The sequence below is a fragment of the Thalia democratica genome, chromosome 9, assembly GCF_965202585.1.
Source record: "Thalia democratica chromosome 9, ktThaDemo2.hap1.1, whole genome shotgun sequence".
Lineage (NCBI taxonomy): Eukaryota > Metazoa > Chordata > Thaliacea > Salpida > Salpidae > Thalia > Thalia democratica.
The window spans coordinates 19832008-19843883 of record NC_139173.1 but is presented as its reverse complement, the minus strand read 5'-3'; the positions used below and the strand labels follow the sequence as shown (position 1 = coordinate 19843883).

General features: G+C 25.9%; 1 protein-coding gene across 1 annotated transcript; it reads right to left on the bottom strand.

The window, feature by feature from the left end:
* Positions 1–537: 537 nt before the first annotated feature.
* Positions 538–11594, bottom strand: LOC145844889 (uncharacterized). The gene is made up of 15 exons (XM_082952308.1): positions 11486–11594; positions 10980–11182; positions 9320–9465; positions 8872–8977; positions 8699–8803; positions 5492–5605; positions 4671–4971; positions 4138–4317; positions 3617–3698; positions 3055–3240; positions 2789–2866; positions 2683–2726; positions 2112–2179; positions 1645–1672; positions 538–1019 (listed from the first exon to the last, which is right to left on the bottom strand). The coding sequence occupies exons 1-15, from the start codon at positions 11592–11594 to the stop codon at positions 772–774; spliced, it is 1998 nt and encodes a 665-aa protein (XP_082808434.1). The 3' UTR covers positions 538–771.
* Between the last annotated feature and the right edge of the window lie 282 nt (positions 11595–11876).

Here is an 11876-nt window from a genome sequence, read left to right as displayed (position 1 = left end):
AGTACACAAGAATAAGCTAATGTTTGTGTTATTATTTTTACATATACATTACATTTTAAAACTTTCTATTTTTAGTATCTATGTAGCGTAAGGTTTTGATTTTCTAGTTTTAATTTATAAGTCAATAGACTTTCAAACATTTTGCAATGCATTTTTTCTCGTAACTTACAGAAATCAAAACTTTTTTGAGCTAAAACAAACAAAAGTTAGTTTTATAACGTTTCAGGTCAAAAAAAAGCTAGTATATTTAATAATCACACAGGGGAAAATCAATTTCTGAACAATTATAAAATAGAATATTACAATTTACTAACTTAGCTTATCCGAAGGTAACAACCTTAAGTTTTTTGAAGAATATTTTTAACAACTTTTACTATACTCAGTGTGTTATTCAAATTCTAAATATTATAAACATAAAATAATAAGTACAGAAGAGTTTTGTTATTCAAAAAATAGTGTTTTTTTATAAAGTAAAACTATCAGTAAAAGTTAATACAATAACAGTCAATTGATAAGATGTTACATATGTTTTAGAAAACTAGATTTAAACTGACAGAGTTACTACAATAAAGATTTTACAAAAATAATGTTAATCAAACCATATAAAGCACTCAATTAAAAAAGAAACTGCACTGAATTATAAATTAAACAGTATTTGAGATATTTTTGATGCATAATGAACTATGATCCTTTACATTATAAACCAATAACAGCTTAGAAAACAGTAAAATATAAATCATTATTTTTTTAGTTAAATTGCCACTTTACAAACTAAAGCGTGAAATCTCCAAGCAAGCTTTGCGTGTCGCGCGAACTTCCTGACTGTGACGTCATATTACCAATAACAGAGTTCGTGGAAGACTTTTCGTTTCCCGCTTCGCTCGCTTGTTTCGAGTTCAGATCAGTTTTAACAGCTGAACTGCTTTTTCCGTACAAAATTTCGCCAATGTTGCTGTTGAGCTGCCACTCGCTCAAAACGCTCGAGTCAACTGAAAGCTGGTCGTCGGCGATCGACGTGCCTGAAGTTGACAATGAAGTGTGAATTTTTTGCAATGGAGTGATAAAGTGTAAAAGCTTGGATTAAACAGTAGAGTTTTAGTTAAAAAAAAAATTCTTAAAGTTTGGCTTTAAAAAGGGGCAGATAGCCTTTCGTGAGTAACGGTCATATTGACTAGAAAAAAGACATTAGAGGATCGTTGAATTCTTAAAAAATAAAAACTGAGAATCTGTTTAATGATAAACTTAAATAAAATAAGTTTCACTGTTTGTCCGCCGTTAAATTATCAACAAGTTTTAATTTTATTAACAAAATATTAGTTTCAATTGTTTTAAACAGCTGTTTTTAAAAACACTAAATACGTCGTAGTTTATTATATTAGTAGGAAAACAATTAATTTTATACCTTATCTTTATGACTTAAATTTTTCAACAATAATTTTTCAAAAGGTGTTAGCTAGTATAAATAGCTTTAAATAAAAAAACTAAATCGTGTGTGCACAACAAGGTTTTAATTTCACGCAACTAAACTGCACTAAGTTAATAGGAATTCAAAATAAAAACTTTACAATTTTGAATTTTTACTGTATGCAAAGTAGGTTTCTCAAAAAAATTTTTAATAAAGTAAGCATTACAAAACAAACTTACATGTACTTTGATTATTTGGAAATGGCATCTGTAAAAAGAATAAAAAAAACTTAAGTATTTTCAAACAATTACAAAAATTAAAAGATTAAAGTTTGTTACATAAAACATAGTACTGACTTAGAACTTAGGTAATTTGAATAATTAAATAAAAAAATGTTTTGTATAAAAAACAAACTAAATAAATTTTCTTTATTTGATGCATAACAATTTTTTGTAAGAAACTTTACACAATATGAGCTCAATTCTTTATTAAGAATTAATTAATGTTGTTTAAAACATATGTACATTTTTATTTATTTTGATTTTCGAGATCCAGATTATGCCTCATAAAACAAAAGTATAAGGTAAGCAAGTACTAGAGAGCAAATTGAAAAAAAAAAACACTTAAGTTTTATTTTAAGTATTTACAATACAAAATGTTTTGCATGTAAGCTTTTTGTTCTTAGTTACACTAAATTCAAACTTACATTGGTGTTTTCGGAATTGCTGTAGGTATTGCCCATTTGTAATTTGTACTTAGTTTTCTTATTCGTAGCTAAGAAATTACAATAAACACTATTATATATGTAAGTATTTTTTGCACGTTTAAGTAACAACATTGAATGCAAACAAAAACGCTTTTAATTGATAAAAAACTGCTTGAAAAACCAATCAGATTAATGGATAAAAACTTTTTTATTATTATACTAAAAAAAAAAGTTATAAAGTATTGTCTTACATAGTTGTTAAAATAAATAAATAAAATATCACATGTAGTTACAAAAATGCACAATCTATTATAAGTTCTTTGCTAGAATAACTTTTATTTATAGCAATACAGTATTAATTTAAATATTTTTACATACGTTAAGTACTTACCATACAGGGTTTTGTTTCTAATAAAGAATAATAATTTGAAGTATTTAAACTATTTTCAAACAATATAAAAAGATGTTTTATAAATACATTTCTAACTACCACAGAAACTTAATATGTGCAACTTTTGTACATTAGATAAAGTAGTAAAAATTTATATTGGTAGGTTATACATAAACTCACTTTTTCTTTCTTGTAACATCTTCTTCTTTACTTGTTTTGGTTTCCTACAAAAATTTAAATATAACAATTAGATGTAATGTAATTAAACTACATTTGACAAAATAACCTAGTTTCGTTTTGTAGCTGGTCAATCAATTGTATTCCACTTTGGGCAGTCATATTCATGTGGTATTTTGAAATATTTCTAAAAACATTTTCTACTTAAATTTGTCAATCTTCAACGACAAAATTGTATATTTCTTCTTACAATATCATAAATCTTACTACAACTCTAACTTTAATTAAATTGTATCAAAAAGAAATCAATAATACCAGTACACACAACTAGTATGCCTGTCTATTTGGTTGAAAAAAACATAAACAAATTGTAACCTTTTTTTAGACTCTCTAAAGTCATTTAATCGATTGATTTCTTGAGAATTGAGCATCTTTCCAGAGCTTTTAAACGGATTGTGCTCCTTACCTCTCATTTCATTAACTTTTTTCATGTATTCACGATTTCTTTGAGCTTTTTTACGGTTCATCCATCTTCTAAGCTCTATTTTCTTCAAGTCTTCTCTATGGTATAATAAAAATAAAATAAAAATTTATGTTTTACCTGATAATTTAATATAGATATAATAACTGTGAAAAATCATCTGTTACAGACTTTAATTAAATGATAAAAATTGCTTATTCAATTTATAATTAAATGAAATAAAACTATCTATTTCATAAAATTAAAATTTATTTATTATTATTTAATTAAAGGTTATATTTTTTGGCTACTTGATTAAACATAATTGTAAATTTAATTTTTTGTAGTTCATGCTTGATTAGTACCATGTAAAAACATTTTGGGTAAAACTATATAATTCATAAACCTACAAGGAAAAAACGCCAAATAATTTTATATAACTCAAAACAAATTAGGAATATTAATAAATGTTCTAACAATGTAGGTTCGGAAGCCTGATTCATTTCGCTTGCAAATTTTACATCTTTTGAAAGTTCGTTTTCGTCAATATCTAAAAATTCTGTAAATTTCAATACTTAAAATCAATTAAAGTTATAAAGTTTGAATTTTATACCGTGAACACTTACACTTTGAATATATAAAATATAGATAGACAAATAAACGTTAACGTTTAAAATTTTATTTTTCTAATTTAACCATAACTTAAAAAGAAAGATAATTTATTCTTAAAAATATATATACATAAAAAAATATCGACCTAAAAACTCCTTTAATGTTGTTTGCAATAAAAGACAAGATAAAAATGTAAAAAATATTATTATCTTTTAAAATAAATGTTTTTTTATAATAAAAAAATTAACAATAAGTTGTTGTCAATATAAAATGTAGGAACAGTTTTTTAGAATAAAAATCATGGTAAAGCTCAAATTTTTTTGAAAAGGAATACACTAATAGTACAAAACACACAAACTAAAAAAATATTCAAAATATATTAAAACCTTGATTTTTTTGTGCTTCACACATGTAAGAAGTGATGCTTTTCATCCACTTATTATATTCTTCATCAGAAATTTTAAAGTCATCCACATCATCTTCAACAGCATTCGGATCAATAACATCTTCAGACTGTTCGTCGACCGATAATGTTTCTTCTTTGCTAATACTTTCAATAAGCTCAACTACAAACAAAAAACTTTTGTTTAAAAAATATTAAATGTTATAGCACGTATTTACTTGAAACACTTGAATGGTACTTTAGAGGCTTGGTGGCGTAATGGTTCTAATGAGGGTATTTAAAGTTGTGTAAGTTTATTATTGCAAGATCAAAATCAAGTAGTCGATGCACACAACAAAAACATAAACTCAAGGCGCATATATTTAGCAAGTTTATAAAACATTAGTTTTAAATTACCACTAAAACTATTTGACCCAAAGATGTCAAAATCAATCGTACAATATAAAATACTTACTATATGAGTGAAATTAATACACAACAAAAAACTGGTATAAAATTTTCTGAAACAAAACCCACCTTCGGAAGTTTTCAAGGGTCCGAGCAGCTCGTACGCTTCCTTCAGTTTGTTTCCATACGTCATCGTGAGGTCACCAACCTCTTCGTTTGTGAAATCATGCGGAACGAGGGGCTCGTATTTCGGAAATATCATATTTGGAGTTGGTTCAGGAACCTTAGGCGGCAACTGAGCGTCTACGAATGCCAGCTCTTTTATGGGCGACAAACTTTGGTTTTCCAAAGCAACGCGGTCTGTTTGCTGCGACTTTTGGTCCTTGTTGTGGGTTATAATTTCTGCTGCTATGGCCAAACTTGCGCTTTCCTGTGTTATAAAAAATATGAGAAACTGTCAGTGGCGGTTTGTGAAAATTAAAACAAAACCAGTATATTTTTAAAAGTAGTAATGAGTAACATAACTATAAATGTTAAACTTTTAAAAAGAGTAAAATGTATCTTAATCTGCAACCTTGAGTTCAAAAGCTTTGTAAAAAGATAAGATTAGAATATTTCACGTTTTTAAAATACAAGCTTCAAAAATTATGATTAAAATTAATTTAATATTAAAAGATGAACTGAAGAAAACAAATTATTTTTAAATTTTTAGAATGTTCAATCAAAACATACTTTAGTTATGCTTACGGTAAAAACATTTACACTTAAGCTCAAAAGACTTAGTTATTTTAGTCATTTTGAACAAAATTTTGTTGATTACAAAACTAATAAATTTTTTTTTTTCTTTAATAAATTAATATAAAAGTTAAAATTTATCTTTTGTGATATTACGCTATAAAGTGTTGGCAAGAAAACATAGATATAAGACTATTTTTTATTTAAGTACAAACTTTGAATTGCTGGTGCATATCACTTGCTTGACTTTGCATAGCTTCTAATTGTAAACTCATTTGTCTCATTTGCTTTGTCCAAGCTTCTCTTGTACCATTTCGTATTTCCAAAACCTAAAAAAAGACTATTTTGTGTTCATCTAGAATCTAGATAATATCATACTTTAAACACAAATATAACATGTAGACATCACATTTGCACAACTAAACTTTTTGTGTGAGTGAAAGTTTTGCACGTCCAACTATACAACCTTAACACCTCATACCCTTAACTCTAGTTCGTTACCTCTAATCTAGAACCTTTAGTCATTCTAACTTAAATGCAAGTCATTATATGAAATACTGCAGTCCCCTTAACCTACAATACTTAACTAGATTTAATAACAATATTCTTAAACTTGTTGACAATAAGCCTCTAATTTCTACCCTTAAACTATAATTCTCATACTATATCAAAAAAGACCAATAGTAAGGAGCTAAAGAATCACTAACTAAAACGTCACCAACGCAAAGTGATAGCAGAGGAAGATCTGACACCTTATGAGTCTAATTAATTCTATAAGAAAAAGTTTAGAACTTGTAAAATGATTTTTTATTTATATAATTAATAACCGGTAGTTGTTGTAAGCTTTTTAAAAGCTTGTATTTTTTGAAAACTTTTCTTCTAATATGCAAAAAGTTTTTTTAAACTTTTAGACGATAAAATTAACTAGTTATAGCAAACTTACTTTTCTATAACTTTATTTTTAAAATTTATAGCGCAAAAAACATATAGTTATTAAACAAAACAAAATTACTAAGCAACATTAATTACAATTATTACATAAAACTTAAAGTTCTTTATATTTTTAATTTAAAAATGAAGAGAAACTTTCAACAATTTTTTTTACAGTAAAATACTTATAATGAAACAATATAACATAATAAAAACTTTAAAAAACAACATTGCAAATAAAAAAGTATTTTGTAACCTATCATTATATAATCTGAAATATTTACAATTAACCTTTTTACAGCCTAAAAAGTTTAAGGTTTATTTTTAAAATTTAAAAGTTAATTTTTTTTAATTAACAAATGATTTATTGATTAACACTTTTTACCTTTTTTATTTAACTTTGTATACTTCTATTTAAGCTAAGTAAAATAAATAGATAAAAGAAACTAGAGATCAATAGGTTAATAGGTTTCTTATAGAAGATGAAAGCTAATTGAAATGAAAGAATATTACAATTATTTGAAAACACTACTTTGTTAAATTAGTATCCTCTTTTTACATTTTCAAACCCATCTTGAATAATATAATTCTTAATAGTTTTTTAAATAAGTTATATCGGTTAATTCATTTAAAAAACATATATATTTTTTTGCAGTTGTTTACTTAATTTTTTTAAATAATTTTTAACCTTAAACTATCTTATACTTTCTCTGCATATTTTCTTAAAATGTTAAAACCTAGATATATTAGCTAATAAACCTATAAGGAGAGAACCACTTGACATATAATAAATAAGGAAATTCTTATTCTACTTCAGAGTCTTCTAATGTAAAACAAAAGTAAAGTATTAGAGTTCAGTAAATTTCCACACTAAAATTACAATAAAAATTCCTAATAAGTGCAAAAAACATTTATAAAAAGAAAACATTTGTATATAAAATAAAGTATAGATGTGAACTTTCAGTCCATATTACATATATTTTTTATACGTTTTTAAAACAGTAAAACACTGGTGAAAATAAGATAAAAGTATAAAAAACAATACAAATAAATATCTCAATCTTGTAACACTGCTATACTGAGATATTAATTTAACAATGAATTTAAAAATTTCAAGCCTTGAAAAATGTCGTAGGTGAAAATACCTTAATTTATAAAATTATTTTGATACTCATATTTTAATGTTTTTTTTTTGTTTTTTTTTTTTAAGAAAAACAACTTAACCCAAACACAATGATAACATATAAACGACCAAACACACTAGCAACGTTACTTATCAATTATAAAATAATTGCTCATCAACCAAATGCTGATAAAAGTATTTCTTACCCATGTGGGAAATGTATGCTGTGCGATCGAAATGGTAATAAAGGAATGGTTAAAATCACTGATAGTTTGACATTAAAAACCGGAAAATTAATTAAATTAAAAAAGAAATTAAATTGTAAAAATTTTGGGATCTATACGGAAGAATGCAAGGAATGTAATGAGTATTATGTTGGACAGACGATAACATCCTTTTCGCAAAGGTGGTGCTCGAATAGATATAATTGGAAAAACATGGATAAGAATGAGATAAACGATCGAGCTGCACTTAAACTTCATTATAACAAAAATCATCCAACTATATTTAAAAAATTTGAAAATGCTTTTACAATAACTTTTTTGGACAGCTCAAAGATAAAACAGAACTAGATTTTTTAGAAAGCAAATGGACAAATAAATTACAAGCTAAAATTAATATAAACAAAACAATACTATCTTTTTACAGATAAACATTCAAACTAAAAAACTTTTTAATTTCTTTATTATACTTAAACTTATTTTTGTTTATTAAAATTTGTACCTTAATCTTTCCAAAATAATTTGAGTACTCCTTTTTTATTTAAACCTTACTTTTAAAATTTCAATTAGTACGTAAAAAAGTTACTTTATCTCAAGAAAAATAATTCAAGTGATATAAAATGTTATTAATTTTTACTTAAAATTAAAGATGAACGTTACGTCACTGTATTGCATGTTTTCACTTTTTTATACTAAACTAAAAATGCTCTGTTCATAATTCTTATATCTACTTGAGAATGATTTTTTGAAACTAGTCGTAGATTTTTTAAGCAGAAATATTGCAGATTTCTTTTAAAAATTTTTGAAATACAACTTCCTAAATAATTAACTACGATCAAGAAAAAAAGAAATCCAATAAAGAAAAGTATACTGTGCTGGAAAGATTTAAGGTAATTTTAAAATTAATTTGTATTCTGTGAATATTTTAATGTAAAATAAAACAACTTATTTAAACTTTTTTTTCTCAACGACCATTGTTAAAAGTATTAAGTCGAGAAAAGAGGTTTTAACATACAAATTACTTTTAAGTAAACACATATTCATTCACTTGAAATGTTAAAAATGTTGTAAAAATAAAATAAAAAAGTTAGCTTAAACTTCAGAGGTATTTGACATATTTAAAATCGTACTAAACGAAAATTCCGAACCTTTGTTGAGGCTTCAACATGCTTTTTCAATATACTTTCCTGTTCTTTAAATCCTGGAAACTCGTTTTCAATGCGACTTTCTGCAGTTTTCGGGTGAGCTTTATCCTGCAAATTTTGAAAAGATAGATATTTTGAAAAGCAACTACAAGTGTTTCTGGTGCAAATAAACCAACGTTTACGTCAATCCCGCTTTTCACGTCAGAAACTTTTACGTCAGCCACGTGAATGAACTCTTTGCAATCGTCATTTTGTTCCTCGAACAACCGGTCGTAATCGTGTCTGGATAACAAGGTTTTTTTTTGAAAAGAAATAGTTAATTGAAAACTTGAAAAAAAAACATAGACTAAATTTACTAACAACTTAAGTATTTTATTTAAAAACATAGACACAATTATTAGCACTGATTGCATAAAAAAAAACACACCAAACCTAAAAACTTTTTCGATACAATAAATCTAAAAGCTATCCTCGGTATACCTCATTTTGTATAGTTCTTACTTAATAACCTCTATATAACCATAGAAGTTAAGCGAAAAAACCTAAGAGTATTTTTTTTCCACGTTATAATTGAAACATTATTTAATCTAAGTTATGTAAGAGTTTTTATCCTTCAATGATAACCTGAGCTTCATGAATACGTCTGGAGGGGGCTGAAGTGGATTCGTCTGCAACTCATCATTGTAGTCCACCAACTTCATTTCTTCCTTGTTGTTTTTACTGTCCTCCGTTTGAAGTTTAGCGTTTTTCATGCGCACTTTTTTCACCGTCTGAAATTTAAAACTTAAAATGTGAATTTCGGTTTGAAATATTGGGAATTAGGGTATATGAGGTACAATGCTTTTTTTAAATTAAAATTGTCTTTTAAACGAAAACTAAAAGTATAAGTCAGTTTTTATGAAAAGTAAAAAATAACTTAAATATAATTTTGAGAAACAGTCATTTTGTAAAAAGCTTGCGATAAAAACTTATGAACTGCAATTTTTTATTGTCAATTTTCTAAGAAACTTAAATTTTCTTGAATAAGCTTTGTAGTCTGAAAAACTGCTCAGCGGTAAGACAATCACTAAAGTAACTAATAAACTTAAAAATATTTTAAAAATATATTTTCTTTTTTGTTTACTGAGTTAAAGAACTTAATTGTACAGCAAGCATCCCTTGTAATAATATTTAGAAAAATCTTCCAAAACACGCATTGATAAAATTGTTAAAAAATAAAAATTCTTTGACCAAAAAAGTCTTTTTCCTTTTTGCATCTTTGAAGAAAGAGGACAGTTGGAATTTTTTTTACAGAGTATTCTAAATTTTTAAAAGATTATACTTAAAAAATAAAAAAGAATGCTCAAAAGTTGTACGAGGAGATATTTTTTATATGAAATAGTCTTTCTTTTTTCGGATTTTTAAATTTGCGCCTTAAATAAGTAATGATGTATGAAACTCTCAAAATTTGATCGCTTTTATCTTAAATTTTTTACAACTTTAACAAATGGTAAAAAGTTACTGATAGCTTAAATATCTATGTAAAGAACTAGACAAAAAAGTGATTCAACACTCCCAATGTCCTTAATCTGAATGTACAATATCTAAAACAAAGTGCAGCAATGCTGATATAACAAATTAAACAATTTTATTCTCATAGGGAAACCTACATCCGTTTATTTATTTATTTTTTTGAACATTAAATTCATAATATATTTAACAATTTATACTTCAGTTTTAAAAATACGCATAATAATTAGTACACAGTAAACTTGTTTTGAAATAATATTTTTATATGTACTACTTAACAGTCTAAAACAGATAAAAGAAACTTCCAAAAATTAATTTTTATGATAAAAAATTTCCTCTATACTTACCTTCACACTAAAAGACTTACAAAACACTTAAACTGGCAAAACTAGGAATATGTTACAAGTTAAGTAGGCAAAATTTTAAAATTAAACGAAAAATACAAGTATTACAAAAAAAGTTTGCACTCTGCTATATTTATGTTACATTTTTCTATAACAAACTTTTTTACTTGTTTGTTATTCTAACAGCTAATTACATCTTTGAAGCAATATGTATTTTTATTGTATGTCTACTTTGAAAAAAATATTTTGTTAATAATCTGGCTAAACTTAAGATTAAAACTAACTATTTTCTATTCTTAGCTTTAAAGTTTTAAACTTAAAGAAAAGTCATAAAAAAGTGGTGTTTTAATTACCTTTATTAAAAACTATCTATTTTAGCGTAGTAATAATATAAGTAACTAAATAAAAAAAACAAATAAATAAAAACAGACCTGTCGCTTTTGAAAGCAGGCTTGTGCGTGGATTTGAGCGCTGGTTACAAAATCCGCGTCTCTGCTGTTCAGTTTGTTTTCCAGAATGACTTTTTCGACCTGCTCTCTTATCTCGTCAGGGGTGAAATATCCTTCGAAACATTCCTCCTTCTCCGCTTTCTCATTATCTTGCTTCTCTACAAAGCTCTTCTCGGTGACAGTTTCTTAAAAGTATACACTGTTGAAAAATAACCAAAAAATAAAGATAAATAATCATAGCGCGTAAGTAGTTCCGATTATTTATAACTTTTTGTTTGTCCTAGTGGAAGTTATTTACTGACACAAATAAAGGCAAAAAACAAGCTATAAATTATGGCAACTATGAGCACGTGTTTAAGAATTTTACAAAAGTTTAAATGCTATATTGACAATAATTAAAAATTTTCATACATCAGATAGATACATAACTAGGTACTATAAAAAAAAACAGACATACTAAGTTTGTATAAAAATAACACAAAGCTCACCTTTTTCTTCAGTCTTTGAAACTTTATGTACTTCAGGACATGATGTCTCATTTTTGAGTTTTTTGTTGTTTTCTACAAAACCAGGCTTCTTGACACTGAGCAATTTCATCGAAGGTTTTTTATGTGTTTGCTGAGCTATTTCTTTTGGTACTTCATTTACAATACGAGTAAACCCATTGTTTGGTTTCTACAATATTTGTAAGCTATCAGTTTAAGTTTTGTTAAGTTAAACAAATGGATTGAAAGAGTTACTAGTTAGAAGCAGTGAATATTAAACTAACGCTTCTGTTAAAGTTATCTTATGAGGTGATATACCAACAGATTTTGTTGACTTTTTACCAACAACAAATTAAGAAACTGCGATAAGATTTTAAAACTTGTACAACTATTG

Excerpts from the sequence above, each read along its gene's own strand:
- LOC145844889 (XM_082952308.1), bottom strand. The coding sequence starts at position 11,594 with ATGAAATTGCTCAGTGTCAAGAAGCCTGGTTTTGTAGAAAACAACAAA. Across the intron at positions 2,727-2,788 it reads CAGCTACAAAACGAAACTAG|GAAACCAAAACAAGTAAAGA; the intron begins GTTATTTTGTCA and ends AAATTTTTGTAG. Across the intron at positions 1,020-1,644 it reads TCCAAATAATCAAAGTACAT|GCACGTCGATCGCCGACGAC; the intron begins GTAAGTTTGTTT and ends TGTCAACTTCAG.